Raw genomic sequence first — 17,264 nt, 5'->3', positions numbered from 1 at the left:
GTTTTTGTAATTTTAGTAGAGACGGGGTTTCACCGTGTTGCCCAGGTTGGTGTCGAATTCCTGAGCTTGAGCAATCCTCTCACTTCTGCCTCCCGAAGTGCTGGGATTACAGGTATAAGCCACCAAGCCCGGCCTAAAAATGAGATGTTATACATTTACTTCAGATCCCAGATTCTACAATCCACAGGCAAGATAAGTGGCATCAGGGGAGGACAGCAGAAAACTGTTAAGTGTGCCTTGTGGAACCCAGCGGTTACAGTTTCAAGTCCACAGCCCAGTAAAGTCTGAGACCCCAAGGGAGGGAATCAGAGGGAAAGTGGGTGCCTGCGTCTGGGTCCCTCAACCTGCCTGCCTATGTAAGGACCCAGTGGGGCACAGGACAGGAGATCTGGGGCACCAGTATTTGCCTTCAGCATCTGATCTACACAGGACAGGAGGCAGGTGGGAGGACTGAAGGAAACAGCCTCCGAAACAGGGTCAGTCTGGAGGCATCAAGGGTGTGGGCCTCAGGGGTTCCCTCCAGGAGGGCCGAGGGAACAGAACCGCAGGGGCAGAGCACAGGTGTAGCAGAGAAGGGCTCAGTGCCAGTTCCTTTGAGAGACGGTCAGGGAGGGGACAGAGGGGGCCCATAGCCGACTAGGGGAGGCTTGGTCATGGGCTCCTCTTTCCTCAGTGGGCTGAGGGGTTCGGTCCTTTGAGGAGCACTGAGGAGACTGTGGCAAGGGGAAGCGCCCTCCATCCCAGAGGCTTTCCTGGAACAAGTGGGTTGGAAGGACCAGGTGTTTGGGAGCTGCGGGGAGCAGGTGCAGAAGCCAAGACATTCCCAGATGGGAGAGGCTGGGGGGTGGGGGGGTGGCAAGGTGGCTTTTCAGGGATCCAGCCTGCATGCCACCTATGCAGCCATGCTCCGGGGGCGACATCCACCTGTGTCCTTCAGCTCTCCTTCAGCCTCCACCGGCCACCCGGGAGTCAGTGCCTGAACTGGAGCTCTAGCTAGAGGGCGTCTAGGAAAGGTCCCAAGGGGTGCGCAAGATGACCTGGTGTCTCTCCAGAGTCACCCCTGCTAAAATATTATGTGGCCAGCCCCAAGTCAGTTGCAGGTCATGGTGTTGGGATCTTCCACAAGGCCTCCTGGAGTCGCGCTGTAGGAGGGTGGTGTACTCAGGCCGTCGCGGAGCCCCAGGCCATCCGTCGCCAAGAGGAGCACTCCAGTGCTTCCCTCCTAATGCGTTCTTATCTTGCCGGGAGGGGAACTGGGCCAGCCTTACTCACCCAATCTATGCATGAGGCTTCCCCAACGCGCCAGAAGCCCTTCTTTCGCAGAGGTGGGCTTGCCCCGGCCTGACCCCGTTCCTTTGCCATGGTTGGGGCACAGTAGCCGAGGACTCCGTCCCAGCGCGGCTGAGGCGGAAAGCGCTGACGGCCGAAGGGGTCGGGAGGTTGGTTAGCGCTTTACGGAGCTGCGTGTTCCGTTTCCAAGGGCTGTGGAGACTTCTCCTGGGAGCCACCGTGGATCAGGCCAGGGGTTCGTCAGCTGCATTTGCCAGACCGCATCGCAGCACGCGCACCCACACGCGCACACGCCCTACTCGTAGGAGACTAAGCGCCCGAAAAGGCGCGTCCCCGGGCGGGGTGCAGCCGGTCCAGAAAAGGGGACATGGCGCAAGGGCCATTTTGGGAAGGAAAAAGGAGGCGAACCATGACCTTGACCTAATAGAAGGCCGAGGACGCGAAGAGGCTGGTAGAGAAGTTGGCGAGGCTCGCAGCGAAAACCCAAAGCAGCCGAGCTCGGGGAGCGCCGTCTCAGCGGGCGAGGGCGTAGCCCAGGGAATGCACGGAGGTCCGTCTAGTCAGTCGGGGCGCGCTTCCTGGAGGAGGAGGAGGAGGACATGCGGCCGGAGCTACGGAGATAAATGCAAGAGGCGGGGCAGCCAGCGGGCGTGGCCCTGCGGAGGTCCCCGGTCGAAAGGAGGAGACAGGGGCCGGCCAAGTACTTAAAGCGGACGCGGGGGAAGCCCTCCCGGGGTCTGCCTCAGTTGCACAGCTCGGTGGGCTCGTGGTCCAGTCGAGCGTTTTCCCAGAAGCTCCCCGGCCCCGTCCGGCCCCTAACCCCGCGACGCTGGGTTCGCTGGGTCCGGTGCGCACAGGCTCGAAGGAGCCGGGTCTACTCGGTTTGGCCCAGCAGCTGCGGGCGGCGGGGAGCAGCCCAGCCCGGCTGGAGCAGCCTCCCGCGGGTGAGGGCGCGGGGCGGACGGCCGTGCCCCAGCCCTCGGCAGCTCTGTCTACCGCCCCGGGCGTGGCATCTGAGCGGCATTAGGACCCAGGCGCGGCGCGGGGGTGTGTCGCCGGCTCCCGCTGCTGGCCTGCCCGAGTCGCCGAGTTTGGGGTCCAGAAGCGCCGGAGCGCGGCGTGAGGAGCCCGGCCGTGAGTGCACGAGTGTGCCATGGCCGCGGCCACCAGGCGCGTGTTCCATCTCCAGCCGTGCGGTGGGTGCCTGAACCCGGGGGTGCGGCGGGAAGGCTGCCCGGGTCTCCGCCACCGAGGCCGGCCAGACGGGGACGCGGAGCCGTCGGGGACCCCGGGGAGAACGCGGATGCCGTCGGCCTGCGCGGGCCGGGGCCGGTGGGCGAGAGGGCTGCGGGATTCCCAGCCGCGGGGAGGAGGGCGCTGGTGCGGGAGGCCCGGGCGCGGCTTCGCGGCCAGTGCGCGCTTGGTTTCATTAGGGCTCTGCTGTCGCCGTCTTGAATTTCTTACCAGGTTTGAACAGATGATGCAGCGGGTCGAGGGCAGGGAGCTAGAAAGTGGGCAGGGCGGAGCTGTGGGGCTCCCAGCGGCCCGAGCGCCGAGCTTTTGGGAGCCCGGCGGGCCGCCGCCTCGGAAGGTCTCATTTTACCTTCCGCCCGGGCATCTTCCCGTACGGCGCCGCGGTGGGGGTCGCCCGGTCTTGGGAGTCCCGGGACCCCTGACCGTGCCCTGCGCGGCCGCAGCAGTTTCTCCCTTGCCCTGACACACGAGGGCCAGCCCAGGGTCCCGGCCAGGACCGAGGTTTGTACGATCCTTTACCTGCACGTGGGCCGCCGGGACGGAAGCGGAGTGTGCACCGGCCCAACCCTCCCAGACCCTCGTCGCCCACGGCTGCTGTCCCTCCCACGGCCTGGGACGCGCCCCAGAGCCCCCGCCCCCCACTTCAGGATGCAGCCCCGGCTCCCGCCCCTCGCCTACATTCACATCCTGCGCCCCGACCCCCGGGGTCTCCGAGTCTGGAGGCGCTTTCCTCTCGTGCACGCGTCCCCTCCTGTCGCTTCCTTCCTCCGACAGCGAGGCACAAACAGCCGGGACCATCCGGGGCCCGGCCCAGGGAGGGCACAGCCTCCCCCGACCCATGTGTCCCTCAGACACTCCTCCCAACCCCAATTGTTCTCCCTTTTGGACCAATGGCTCTGCCTTCCAGGCGGCCGGGACGCGGTCCCAGGACAGGAGACCGTTGCCTGTCGGCCCCCGTGTGACCCGGGGAGCTTGACGGGGGTCGGGGGAACTGCGCCTGCAATGGGCGTTTGTGGCCCCCAGGACCGGTCTGAGAGTGAGAAGAGGGATGTGCAGAGAGATCCCCCGCCTTGGCATCGGAGGAGAGAGGGGCAGAGGCCTGCTCGGTCCCTTCCTCCCGCTGCAGCGGGGCAGGGTTTTGTCGGGAAAGCCTGGATTAGCGAACATGGTACTGGTAGTAACTCGGTGGGAAGACATCCCTAGAACGTCTCTCCTCCTCGCCTCTGGCCCGCCTGGGCAGCCCCTAGCAGATGGGCTAAGGAATTGAATTTCTGAGATTAAGGCTGGCTTCCCCTGCTCCTCATGGGGCCCCCTCCCGACCACTGTTCCCTGCTTCCCTTTCTCCCTAGGGTGGCCTGGGTTGCATCCCTCGGAAGAGTGAAGGAATCAGCCAGGTCGGGGGGCGGGGAGACAGGTGCACACAGGAGGTCCAGGGCTTGGTCCATGGGGCTGGTGACCTTTCGGCTTCCCTTGCAGAAAACTCTCCCACCATGTCGCAGAATGGATACTTTGAGGATTCAAGTGAGTACCTCTCGGGGAGTGTGCGTGTGCAGAGAGAGCTTGTCGGGCAAAGGCCTCCAGGGCGCATAGCCTACTCACCGGAGTCCTGTGGCTTTGGTCGCCTGTCTGGGCCACTCTAGTGCTGGAATGCTTTTGGCTTCCACTCTCCAGGAAGCTAGACATGGGCGGATCCCCCGTGGACCTGGGAGGGCAGGCTGCCCCTTCTCCTGGGCTACTTGGACCAGGTGGACCCTCTGGGGTTCTTCCCCAAGGTTTTCTGTGACAATGGCCTGTTATCTGACTACCCTTGGGCCAAGAATTCTGTATGTCCCTATCCCTCTGTCCTCACCCAGCCCTGGAGGGAAAGGCCGGCCGGGCGCGGTGGCTCACGCCTGTAATCCCAGCACTTTGGGAGGCCGAGGGGGGTGGATCATGAGGTCAGGAGATCGATACCATCCTGGCTAACACAGAGAAACCCCATCTCTACTAAAAATACACAAATTAGCCGGGCGTGGCGGCGGGTGTCTGTAGTCCCGGCTGCTGGGGAGGCTGAGGCAGGAGAATGGCGTGAACCCGGGAGGCGGAGCTTGCAGTGAGCCGAGATGGCGCCATTGCACTCCAGCCTGGGCGACAGAGCGAGACTCCGTCTGAAAAAAAAGAAAAAGAAAAAAAAAAAGAAATATAAGGCCTCTGTGCTGCAGTCCCTCGGGCACCTTCCTGTGTCCCTGCTTGTACCAGTCCAGCTGTCTTCCTCCCCATGTCTCTGGGCTGGCTTCAGGCTGTGTCCTGTGCCTAGCCCTATGAGTGACCTGACCATTCGAGGGTTGTTTGTGGAGCAGTGCGTAGACACAGGGCTGATGTGCCCTTACCCAGGGCTCCCAGGACATGGGGGCTCTGTGTGCTAGGCTGCTGGTGGGCAGGTTACGTATGGGGCTGGGACTAGGACTTGGCATTGCAGGAGCCCCCCAGGGACCTGGTAGTGTCAGCTGGGCAGGTCCTTAATCTAGGGGACCTGAGTACTAAGCCTAAGGTAGAGCTCAGGGCATCAGGGGAAGAATGGGGGAAGAATGGGGCTGTGTGAAGGGCAGTGGAGGGGACTAGTGGGTGCTGGTTGAGGGGCAGAGGGGAGGCTGGAACAAGTTCCGGCCAGGGGAACCAGACCGTTTAAACAAGGCAAGCCTGACACGGGGAGGAAGGAGTTTGTCATGAGCTTCAGAACCAAAGCAGCGAGGATGTCTTTTGTTTTGTTTTGTTTTGAGATGGAGCCTCGCTCTGTCGCCCAGGCTGGAGTGCAGTGGCGCGATCTCGGCTCACTGTAAGCTCTGCCTCCTGGGTTCACACCATTCTCCTGCCTCAGCCTCCCGAGTAGCTGGGACTACAGGCGCCCGCCACCACGCCCGGCTAATTTCTTTTTGTATTTTCTTTTTTTTGAGACGGAGTCTCGCTCTGTCGCCCAGGCTGGAGTTCCGCCTCCTGGGTTCATGCCATTCTCCTGCCGCAGCCTCCCGAGTGCTGGGACTAGAGACGCCCGCCACCACGCCCTGCTAATTTTTTGTATTTTCAGTAGAGACGGGGTTTCACCGTGTTAGCCAGGATAGTCTCGATCTCCTGACCTCGTGATCCGCCCACCTCGGCCTCCCAAAGTGCTGGGATTACAGGTGTGAGCCACCACGCCCGGCCCTCTTTTTGTATTTTTAGTAGAGACAGGGTTGCACCGTGTTAGCCAGTGTTAGCCAAGATGGTCTCGATCTCCTGACCTCGTGATCCACCCGCCTCGGCCTCCCAAAGGCGAGGATGTCTTTTGACCTAATGTTTCTTCTCTGGGCTCTGGAGGTAGTGCAGTCTTGGGCCTGGGGGTCACCAGTCCCTGGGGACTTTGATGCAGGAGGCACTAGGGCTTCCTGTCCAGAAGGGGCCCAGGCTAAACTCAGGACACTGGGGGAACAGGGCCTGGGATGTGCCAAGGAAACTGGCGGCGGGAGTAGAAGTGAGTCAGGGTGAGTCACTCCCTGGCAGGTGCAGGCGTGCTGCTGACCCCTCCCTGTTTCTGCACAGGTGTCTGTCAGGCATCAGTGGGGTCTGGGCTACGAGGTCCCCTTTCTTGGGAGTACCTACAAGTGAGGAACCTTAGGGGACCCACAAGACAGGAAGGGCTGCCAGTGGCCAGGGGTGAGGCAGGGATCTAGGAGGACTTCCTGGAGGAGGAGGTTCCAAGTGAGTCTTGAAAAAGGCCCTCCAGGGAGGGAAGCCCTCAGCTTGGAGGACAGGACCTGGCATGCCTAGGGTGCTGACCGGGTGGCCTGAGGAGCCAGTGGTCAGGGCAGGGGGAGCAGGGCTGGCTCAGGCTGTGATCTGTAGGCTGCAGGGAGCCACCACAGGGCTCAGGGCAGAGGAATAGTTGCATGTTACCAGGAAATCTTCCCGTAGGAAGGTGGGTGTGCTGCGGACCAGCTGCAGGAATTGAGGACCAAGAGGAGCAGGCTCTCAGCTCTGGGGTCCCACATCCCACAGGTGCCATTACACGCCCTCACTCTCCATGTGCCCTTACCCAGGGCCCCCAGGACATGAAGGAGGGGCATGATGGGGGCAGGGCTGACATGAGGCTTTGGGGTCCTCTCCCCTGTCAGCCCCTGGCTCTGTTTCCCTGTCTTTCCTGCTCCCTAGACCTTGTCTGATACCTATACTGGGTCTCTTAGCCTCGATGCTTCTCCCCACCTGCCCTCCTGGGGAGGGGGAGCTTTAAGACCCTGTGCCCACAAGGCAGTGTGTGTGTGTGTGTGTGTGTGTGTGTGTGTGTGAAAGAGAGAGAGAGAGAGAGAGAGAGAGACATGGATACTGCAGCTTCTCTGCCTTCCCTCTGTTCCCTAGTTTGGGAGGGCAGGGGCCAGGCAGTCTCGTCTGCATTATTGCACTCCGTGCCTGCCCCAGTGTGTCTGGAGTGGACATGTTTTTCTCACGCTGAAGGGTCAAAGCTGCGCAGGGTCCTGGTCTCAGCGGCTAGGGAATGCTGGAGAGTCACTGTGTGGCAGCTGCCATGTCCTGTGTGGGGCTGGGGCAGGACTAGAAGCTGCCTTCCTGGCCTATGGGATGGCCTCTCCCACCACGGCCCGAGAGTGGGACAGTCCAGAGGTCCCTGCTCCTTGGGCTTGGAGCCCCTCCTTCCTGTGTGTGGCACTTCAACAGCCAGGCCCTCTTGCTCTTGGGGGTCTCTCTTGGTAGCAGCTGGGTCTCTAGGCTACTACAAGTGTGACACAGATGACACCTTCGAAGCCCGAGAGGAGATCCTGGGGGATGAGGCCTTCGACACTGCCAACTCCTCCATCGTGTCTGGCGAGAGTATCCGTTTTTTTGTCAATGTCAACCTTGAGATGCAGGCCACCAACACTGGTATGGGGCTGCAGGAGGGGCAGACTGGGGGAGGGCATGGGACTGGGCAGGTGTGACTCGCCTTACTAAGAAAGACCTGAGGAGAGGGTGGCACCCTCAGCCCTCCCCGCTTTTCTCCAGCAGAAAATGAAGCGACTTCCGGTGGCTGTGTGCTCCTGCACACCTCCCGAAAGGTGAACAGCCTGTCCTGCAGTGGTCCTGGGGCCTCTACCTGGGGGCTGAGATGATGGCTTCCCTGAGAATCCTCCTGCTGCTCCCCTCTTCCCATGCCTCCAGGAGCAGCTCAACAGGGAGCTCACACCAGCCCAGGGCTGGGGGCTGGGGGCTGGGGGCTGGACTGCTGCGGCTGGCTGGGAGGGAGGGACCAGGCAGTGACAGCATCTCATACATGGGCCCGTGTGGTTCTGTCCCTGGGGTCCCCTCAGTACCTGAAGTTAAAGAACTTCAAGGAAGAGATCCGTGCGCATCGCGACCTGGATGGCTTCCTGGCGCAGGCCAGCATCGTCCTGAACGAGACGGCCACCTCCTTGGATAACGTGCTGCGGACCATGCTTCGCCGCTTTGCCCAGGACCCTGACAACAACGAGCCCAACTGCAACCTGGACCTGCTCATGGCCATGCTCTTCACCGATGCCGGGGCACCCATGCAGGGTAAAGGTGAGGCCGGTCTCCCAGCCTGGGCGGGGGCATCAGAAGGGGGCTATTGACCCAGCACCCTCCCCCTCACTCTTTCCTCAGTCCATCTGCTGTCAGATACCATTCAAGGGGTCACCGCCACAGTGACAGGGGTGCGGTACCAACAGTCGTGGCTCTGCATCATGTGAGTTGCCAGGCTACTTGGCCCCCACTTCTCGTCGCAGTGGAACTGGGCGTCCCATGTCCCCTGTGCCCTGCAGAGGCCGGCCCACCTGTGAGTCCTGGGGCTCTGGCGGCCCAACCAACTTGGGAGAAGAGGGCTGGAGCACTGCCAAGGAGCATCCCATTTGCTCTTCTTTTCCCTTCCTAGCAGAGGTCACCAGGGGTCAAGATCGAGGGGGTTCTGGGTAGGGGAGCCCCAGCTCCCCAGGGTGCAACTGTGCACTGTGTCCTCCCCGCCCCTGCCAGCTGTACCATGAAGGCCCTACAGAAGCGCCACGTGTGCATCAGCCGCCTGGTTCGTCCACAGAACTGGGGGGAGAATTCCTGTGAGGTTCGGTTCGTCATCCTGGTGCTGGCCCCACCCAAGATGGTGAGTGGCTAGTGCCGTGTCCTGGGGAAGAAGGAGGGCCCCAGGTTACCCGCCCTCTCCTTGGGGGCCCCTCCCACATGTCCTGGCCTCTGAAAGCCTGGTCCTCACCCCTCCCCTTCACCTCGGCCCTGTGGGTGTGTCAGAAACATCTTGCTAGGCCCGGGGAGTCCTCATTTCCCCAGGGGTTGCCGAAAAGTTTTATTTCCTTGACTGAAAGGAAATGCTTTTGACCACTATCTTTATTCAAACATGCGGCCTTCCTTTGGCCTGCCCGCTCATCAGCCCTTCTTTGACTTGGCTGACTTTGTGATTTGCTGGCTAAGGGTCCCTGCTCCTTCCTGGGCCACATACCCCCTGGCTGGGACACCGTATTTTTTGTGGGGAACCGGAACTGATACAATTTCGGGAGTCTTTTAAGGAAAAGGATTTAATGAATCTCAACAGATGATTGCCAGGACCCCTCCCAAGGCCTTGGCAGGGCCTTCAGCTTCAGCTTCCCTTAGCCTCTCGTGCTTCTGCCCCTGGCCTTCTGTGTGCACATGGGGTTCTCAGGGATCTCAGACATGGCAGGAACCTCCACAAATGCAACTATGCTGGTGTGAGAGGAAGGGCAGCCCCTGGGTTGGAAGGAGTGGCCCCCAGCAGGGTGCCCACACAGAAGGAGCAATAGCCCAGAGCTGAGTTAAAGCCTGGTGCCTTGAGGCGGATCCCCCAGCCCCTGACACTGGGCTCTCCTCAGGAGCATGGACCTGTTCTTTTGGGGTTTTGTGTTTGTTTGTTTTTATTTTTGAGACGGAGTCTCACTCTGTCACCCAGGCTGGAGTGCAGTGGCGCGATCTCAGCTCACTGTAAGCTCTGCCTCCCAGGTTCACACCATTCTCCTGCCTCAGCCTCCCAAGTAGCTGGGACTACAGGCACCCGCCACCACCAAAAAACTGCAGCCAGCTAATTATTTTGTATTTTTAGTAGAGATGGGGTTTCACCATGTTGGCCAGGCTGGTCTTGAACTCCTGACCTCAAGTGATCTGCCTGCCTTAGCCTCCCAAAAAAGTTGGTATTATGGGCGTGAGCCACCATGCCCTGCCAAGCTTGGGCCTCTTCTAAAGCAAACATGCACAGTGCCCCAGGACCATAGCTTTGAGCAACAGACGGGCAGACACTACCCCTAGGTGAGCAGGTTGCCATGATGAGGGCTGGACACTGAGTTCATGAGTTCATGGTTCATGGACAGGCTTCACCTTGGCCAGGCGAGAGAGAGAGTGCCTGATGGGCTTGGATCCTCTCTGAAAGTCAAACCAGCAGACAGTGCAAATACCACTGGGGAAACGTAGCTGGGTAAACATTTTTCTCCATTGTGGTTTCATTATCTGTGATTACACAGACTTTTGTTGCTTAGGACAAAAGTAATATCTTGAGTTTATAAGAAATCATGAGTTTATAACAAAAATATAGATCGATGGTAGTTGTGGTGATCTGCTGACCTGGTTGAAATCATGGCAGAGTACACTAATGCCTGAACTTTGTGGAATAAAACCTGCTACCGGCTGGGCGCGGTGGCTCACGCTTGTAATCCCAGCACTTTGGGAGGCCGAGGCGGGCGGATCATGAGGTCAGGAGATCGAGACCACGGTGAAACCCCGTCTCTACTAAAAAATACAAAAAAATTAGCTGGGCGTGGTGGCGGGCACCTGTAGTCCCAGCTACTCGGAGAGGCTGAGGCAGGAGAATGGCGTGAACCCAGGAGGCGGAGCTTGCAGTGAGCCGAGATTGCGCCACTGCACCCCAGCCTGGGTGACAGAGCGAGACTCTCTCTCAAAAAAAAAAAAAAAAAAAAAAAAAACCTCCTACCAGCATTTGGGCACAGTGGCTCGTGCCTGTAATGCCAGCACTTTGGGAGGCCTAGACAGATGGATTGCTTGAGGCCAGGAGTTTGAGACCAGCCTGGTCAACATAGTGAGACCTCGTCTCTACAAAAAGTTAAAAATTAAAAATTGCCTGGCATGGTGGTGCATACATGTGGTCCCAGCTACTCGGGAGACTGATGTGGGAGAATTGCTTGAGCCCGGAAGGTCGAGGCTACAATAAGCCGTGAGTGCCACTGCACTCAGCCTGGGTGACGGTGAGACCCTGTCTCAAAAAAACACAAAAAACAAACAGACAAAAAACATGGGGAGAGCACCTCCACCTGCTCGGCCCGGGCAGGCCCTCCTCTGTTCCACAGGGGTGGTGGATGTGACTCCCATCCTCCACCCCTAGAAAAGCACTAAGACTGCGATGGAGGTGGCGCGCACATTTGCCACCATGTTCTCGGATATCGCCTTCCGCCAGAAGCTCCTGGAGACCCGCACAGAGGAGGAATTCAAGGAGGCCTTGGTGCATCAGAGACAGCTGCTCACCATGGTGAGCCACGGTCCAGTGGCGCCGAGAATGAAGGAACGCAGCACAGTCTCCCTCCCTGCCCACAGACACCCAGAGGTACAGGGTAGAGGCTGGCGTGGGCCGGCAGGGTCGGCAGGGGCATGGGCCAGACAGGGCTAACAGGCGCTCCGTCCTCTCCTCCAGCCCCCAAAGTGCAAGGACTTTGTCCCTTTCGGGAAGGGCATCCGGGAGGACATCGCACGCAGGTTCCCCTTGTACCCCTTGGACTTCACCGATGGTACGTGGCCTTATGGCCCATCTGGGCCTCCGCTTTCTAGGCCTTGGGCCCACATGTGTGCCTGTCCTGCATCCCCAGCAAACCCTCTCTCCCATCCCGCATTCCTAGGCATTATTGGGAAAAACAAGGCTGTGGGCAAATACATCACCACCACCCTGTTCCTCTACTTCGCCTGCCTCCTGCCCACCATCGCTTTCGGGTCCCTCAATGATGAGAACACAGATGGGGCCATTGGTGAGGGGCTGGCGGTGGGCGGTGGGTGGGGGTATGCTGGGCAGGGCCCTGGGCTGCAGCGCCTACCTGACCTCCTCACCCCCACAGACGTGCAGAAGACCATAGCCGGGCAGAGCATCGGGGGCCTGCTCTACGCGCTCTTCTCCGGGCAGCCATTGGTGATTCTGCTGACCACCGCGCCCCTGGCGCTCTACATCCAGGGTGCAGTGGGGGCTGAGGCGGGAGATGGTGCCTGAGACCCCTAGTTCCTGCTGGGCCCTGACCCGCCCTGCCCCCTGCCTGCAGTGATTCGTGTCATCTGTGATGACTATGACCTGGACTTCAACTCCTTCTACGCGTGGACGGGCCTGTGGAATAGTTTCTTCCTCGCGCTTTATGCCTTTTTCAACCTCAGCCTGGTCATGAGTCTCTTCAAGAGGTGACTGGCCCTTTCGTGAGCTGCTGGGACCCTCAAGGCTTGGGATCTGGCTCAGCGCCCTGTAACCCCAGGGTGATGGGGGTGCTCCCACCATATCACTGCCCCAAGGGGCTGAGGTGGGCTCAGGCAAGGCCTGGGGCCCTGGTCTTCTTCCTGGCAGGAGGAGGCAGGGGACTGTGCAGGGGCTCGGGGAGGCCTTCCCCACCTGCCCCCTGACGACACCTGCTCTGATAAGGCTCATTGCCTTCTGGCAGGTCGACGGAGGAGATCATTGCCCTCTTCATTTCCATCACGTTTGTGCTGGATGCTGTCAAGGGCATGGTTAAAAGTGAGTGTGGCTGGGGGCCACCTGCTGCATAGGGTGCTCAGCTGAGATGGGAGGTTCTCTGCACTGCCCCTGGCTCGGGGCAGATAGGACCGGCTCAAGCTGAGTGTGTGCCCGTGATCAAGGGTGCGGTGCTCTGGGAGCACCGGGCTGGCAGAGGGCAGAGCACCCCACGCTGGAGGGTGACAGGGCCGCCCCAGGTGGAATCAGCCGTGGGGACAGAGGCACTGGGCCGACTGTGATGAGGTGTCAGACATGGGACAGGGACAGTGGGCAGGAGTGTGGGTGCATGGGCACGTCGGCAGGGTCCCCTCACCTTCCCCCTGGAGCCCTTTCTCCCTGAGATCCCTCCCTCCAGGGCGTCCCCCTGCCACTTGCTGGAGAGGGCTGAGGCCTGTGGGTCTGTGTCCACAGTCTTCTGGAAGTACTACTATGGGCATTACTTGGACGACTACCACACAAAAAGGACTTCATCCCTGGTCAGCCTGTCAGGCCTCGGCGCCAGCCTCAACGCCAGCCTGCACACTGCCCTCAACGCCAGCTTCCTGGCCAGCCCCACGGAGCTGCCCTCGGCCACGCACTCAGGCCAGGCGACCGCGGTGCTCAGCCTCCTCATCATGCTGGGCACGCTCTGGCTGGGCTACACCCTCTACCAATTCAAGAAGAGGTGAGGGGCTGCATGGGGAGGAGAGGGGCCGCATGGGCCAAAAGCTGTGCTCATGCACCTGCTGTCCCCAGCCCCTACCTGCACCCCTGCGTGCGCGAGATCCTGTCCGACTGCGCCCTGCCCATCGCGGTGCTCGCCTTCTCCCTCATCAGCTCCCATGGCTTCCAGGAAATCGAGAGTGAGTTGGGGCCGGGCGGTGGGTGACGTGGCATGGCTCCCCATGCACTGCAGGCATAGCAGTAGCTTGTCCCCTGCTGCAGTGAGCAAGTTCCGCTACAACCCCAGCGAGAGCCCCTTTGCGATGGCGCAGATCCAGTCGCTGTCCCTGAGGGCCATCAGCAGTGCCATGGGCCTCGGCTTCCTGCTGTCCATGCTCTTCTTCATCGAGCAGAACTTGGTGGCCGCCTTGGTGAATGCACCAGAGAACAGGTGTGGAGGGTGGGTGAGGGTGGGGTGGGCGGGGCCCGGGCCTCTGCTGTGGGGCTCTGTCCACGAGTGCCCGTCTGCTGCAGGCTGGTGAAGGGCACTGCCTACCACTGGGACCTCCTGCTCCTGGCCATCATCAACACAGGGCTGTCTCTGTTTGGGCTGCCTTGGATCCATGCCGCCTACCCCCACTCCCCGCTGCATGTGCGAGCCCTGGCCTTAGTGGAGGAGCGTGTGGAGAACGGGCACATCTATGACACGTGAGTGTGAGGCAGGCAAGAGCCATGGACCCTGAGGAGTGGGGAGCCTCTGGCCACATGGGACATAGGGAGGGATGACGCCCTGTGGACAGGGGCGCAGAGGTGACACTCACGGCTCGGGGCACCGCAGGATTGTGAACGTGAAGGAGACGCGGCTGACCTCGCTGGGTGCCAGCGTCCTGGTGGGCCTGTCCCTGCTGCTGCTGCCAGTCCCGCTTCAGTGGATCCCCAAGCCCGTACTCTATGGCCTCTTCCTCTACATCGCGCTCACCTCCCTCGATGGCAACCAGCTCGTCCAGCGCGTGGCCCTGCTGCTCAAGGAGCAGGTGAGCGCTTGGCCCCATGAGGGGGTGGCATGGGTGGGGACACAGCCCCATGCCTGCCCACACCCAGTCCCTGCTGCCCACAGACTGCGTACCCCCCGACACACTACATCCGGAGGGTGCCCCAGAGGAAGATCCACTACTTCACAGGCCTGCAGGTGCTTCAGCTGCTGCTGCTGTGCGCCTTCGGCATGAGCTCCCTGCCTTACATGAAGATGATCTTTCCTCTCATCATGATTGCCATGATCCCCATCCGGTACAGGCGGGTGGGCAGTGGGCAGGAGGGGCCCAGTCTAGGTGTAGAGAATGGGTGGGCTGCGGCAGCGGCTGGGGGGAGGGTTCCCACCTGGGGGTGGAGAATGGGCAGGTTGGGGTGGGTGCCCAGGAGGAGGGGTCCTGCCTAGAGGTGGAGAGTACGTGGGTTGGGGTGGCTGGTGGGCAGGAGGAGCCCAGCCTAGAGGTGGAGAGTGGGTGGGCTGGGGTGAGTGGTGGGCAGGAGGGGCTCCAGTCTAGGAGTGGAGAGTGGGTGGGCTGGGGATAGGGGGCGGGGAGGAGAGGCCTAGCCTGGCCCTGTGGGTGGGCTGGGATGGGTGCCCACTGCCTTCTGCCTGACCCAGGATCATCCTCCTGTCCCTCCCTCCCCACAGCTATATCCTGCTGCCCCGAATCATTGAAGCCAAGTACTTGGATGTCATGGATGCTGAGCACAGGCCTTGACTGGCAGGCCCTGGCCACGCCCCATTCGCCAGCTCTCCACGTCCTCCCAGGCTGGCTTTGGAGCTGTGAGGGGAGGTGTAGGTGTGTGGGTGACTGCTTTGTGCTGCGCCTTCTCATGGCTGACTCAGGCCTGGGGCATCTGGGCATTGTAGGGGTGCAGTGGTGTGTGCCCACCCCTCTCCCGCTATCCTTTAGCTTTGGGCCAAGAGCGTTGCTCAGGGCAGCTTCTGCCCAGGGTGGGTGGGACTGAGCAGGATGGATTTTCTTTTGATAAAAGAGTCGATGCCTGAAAGAGAAACCATTTCCTTGATTGTGTAAGGAACTTGGTGTACGCACATTAGAGAATAAAGCTCCTGTTTCTAGGCTCCTATGTGCCACCTGTGTCCCTGCTACTGCCACCCCACCCCCACTCTGGGGAGGGGAAGCCCTCCCTGGGGAAGTGGAATGCAAGGGACAGAGTTTGTGGAGTGCCACCTGTGGTCTGTCACCTCCAACGTCGCACAGTGGGTGCTGGCCCAACAGTGAAACACGGAAGATCCAGAAGACCTCTACATGGCCATTTTTCCAGGGACCTGCAGGGAAAGCATTCCGGGAACAGCACGTGCAACGGTCCAGAGGAGCGAGGGCTTGGGGCCACTGAGGCGCTGTGGCTGGTGGAGAGCAGTGGGGCGGGAGGGACCATCAGGGTGACAGCAAAGGGCCCTGTGACTCTCAGATGAAAGCTGCCTGCCGGGAGGCCGAGGCTCCCTGTGGAGCACTTGGGAACCATCCCATCTGTTGTGCGGATCCTGGATTTTACAGGGCAGGGGCAGCACTGGTGGCGATAGAGGGAGGTGGGAGGACTGCCAACGGCAGGACACGGGGTGGGAATGGTTTAATGGAGGGAGATGGTGTAGTGTTTCTGGCTTGCTCATTTGTTGGTGGGTCAGGGTCTCACAATGGCAGCTGACAACAGGGAATACAGCTCTGAGGCTCAAGGGAGTGCCCAGTGCGCAGCATCAGTGGTCAGCAGGAACACCTGGGGCTCAACATCACCTCCTGGACTGGCTTGACACATGCCCCATGGATTCAGTTAGCAGACAGAAGAGATTGGCTGCATCTAAAACTGAAAATATATCTGAAATATACAAAGAATTCCTGCAAACCAACAAAGGACAGCAGCCCCAACAGAAGAGGCAGAGGCCACGAACAGGGGAAGGAGGAGGCCCAACCGTAACAGGAGTAGCGAGAGGTGCTCAGACCCCTTGGTAATTAGAGAAACGCAAGCCCATATGAGACACCACCTTACACTGGGTAGCCTGGTGCTGAGTGGGAGATCAGGAGCCCCCAGGGCCCCGAGAACCAATCCGGGTGGGTATGAGCATGCTCTCCACCCTGCTGTCTGGGGACGGGTAGCGAGTGTGGAAAAACCAACTCAAAACGTTTTCCTCTGCTCTCACTGTGCACAACAGTCAACACAGAAGACTTCTGTGACCAAGTGAGGGATTTGTCACGGGACAGCTGCTGGGTGCCCACCAATTCAATTCAATTCAACCCAACTGCTACTTGCCAGGAGATAGCTTCAGAAACCCCAAGTTGAGGGCTCAGTCCCACAAGACCACCCTTTCCTTCCCACCAGTCTGAAGTCTGGGCCTGCAGAACTTGACACACTGTCTTCAACTTGGGGTTCCCACGACTCCTTTTAGGTTCAATTAATTTGCTAGAGTGGTTCACAAGTCAGGGAAACATTTACTTATATTTAGCAGGTTTTAATTTTGTTGTTGTTGTTGAGACAGAGTCTCACTCTCAATGTGCAATGGCGTGATCTCAGCTCACTCCAACCTCCACCTCCTGGGCTCAAGCGATTCTCATGCCTCAGCCTCCCAAATAGTTGGGACTACAGGTGCCTGCCACTACGCCTGGCTAATTTTTGTATTTTTAGTAGAGACAGGGTTTCACCATGTTGGCCAGGCTGGTCTTGAACTCCTGACCTCAAGTGATCTGCCTGCCTTGGCCTCCCAAAGTGCTGGGATTACAGGCATGAGCCACCACGCCCAGCCTAAATTTTTTATTTTTTATTTTTTAAGGGTTGGGCATTGATGGAGTTCCCAGTGATGAATAAGAGCTGAATGGGCCCAGGGCCTCGGCCCCACCCTACTGGCTTATTAAAAAGGCTATTACAGAGAATTCAGATGAAGAGATGCATGGGGCGAGGTGTGGGGGAAGGGGCACAGAGCTTGTGTGCCCTCCCCAGGGTGTCACCCTCCAGGAACCCCCACATGTTCGGCTATTCAGAAGCTCCCCAAACCCTGGCCTTTTGGGTTTTTATGGAGGCCTCATTACGCAGGCATGATTGAATAAACCACTGGCTACTGGTTATCAATTGAACCTTCAGCCCTGCCCCTCCTGAGGTGTGGCGGGGGATGGGGAACGAAAGTCCCAGTCCTCTAGTCCTGTCTTGGTCTTTCCATAACCAAGCTACCTAGATGCTGCCAGCCACCTCATTAGCATACAAAAAGATATCAGTGTGGAGTTTCTGAGGATTTTAAAGTTGTTTGCTAGGAAAGGGGTCAAAGATCAAATACATATATGTTTTTTTA

The 17,264-nt window shown here is 59.7% G+C and overlaps 2 protein-coding genes across 4 annotated transcripts in view; one reads left to right on the top strand and one right to left on the bottom strand.

Moving 5' to 3' along the window:
* Positions 1–3,546: 3,546 nt before the first annotated feature.
* On the top strand, positions 3,547–15,055 carry SLC4A11 (solute carrier family 4 member 11). Of its 3 annotated transcripts, XM_003277956.2 has the most exons (20): positions 3,547–3,712; positions 4,021–4,065; positions 7,279–7,431; positions 7,555–7,604; positions 7,857–8,088; positions 8,170–8,251; positions 8,536–8,659; positions 10,916–11,134; positions 11,222–11,315; positions 11,424–11,549; positions 11,637–11,750; positions 11,835–11,967; positions 12,222–12,295; positions 12,707–12,959; positions 13,031–13,137; positions 13,220–13,388; positions 13,472–13,645; positions 13,776–13,971; positions 14,055–14,224; positions 14,616–15,055. In XM_003277956.2, the coding sequence occupies exons 1-20, from the start codon at positions 3,547–3,549 to the stop codon at positions 14,683–14,685; spliced, it is 2,751 nt and encodes a 916-aa protein (XP_003278004.2). In that variant the 3' UTR covers positions 14,686–15,055. The 3 variants fall into 3 exon arrangements, with proteins under 3 accessions (XP_003278004.2, XP_030681560.1, XP_030681561.1); XM_030825700.1 differs by lacking the exons at positions 3,547–3,712; positions 4,021–4,065 and having other exon boundaries at positions 5,793–7,431; XM_030825701.1 differs by lacking the exons at positions 3,547–3,712; positions 4,021–4,065; positions 11,424–11,549 and having other exon boundaries at positions 5,793–7,431; positions 14,616–15,048.
* Positions 14,975–17,264, bottom strand: part of ITPA (inosine triphosphatase) — a 20,114-nt gene continuing 17,824 nt past the window's right edge. The window contains exon 7 of the mRNA XM_030825703.1: positions 14,975–15,790. Coding sequence (XP_030681563.1) covers positions 15,785–15,790 — 6 coding nt within the window. The 3' untranslated portion in view covers positions 14,975–15,784. The remainder of the gene's footprint in view (positions 15,791–17,264) is intronic.

The sequence above is a fragment of the Nomascus leucogenys genome, chromosome 13 (genome assembly GCF_006542625.1).
Source record: "Nomascus leucogenys isolate Asia chromosome 13, Asia_NLE_v1, whole genome shotgun sequence".
In the NCBI taxonomy this organism is placed as follows: Eukaryota; Metazoa; Chordata; class Mammalia; order Primates; family Hylobatidae; genus Nomascus; species Nomascus leucogenys.
This window is presented reverse-complemented; position numbering and strand designations above follow the sequence as displayed.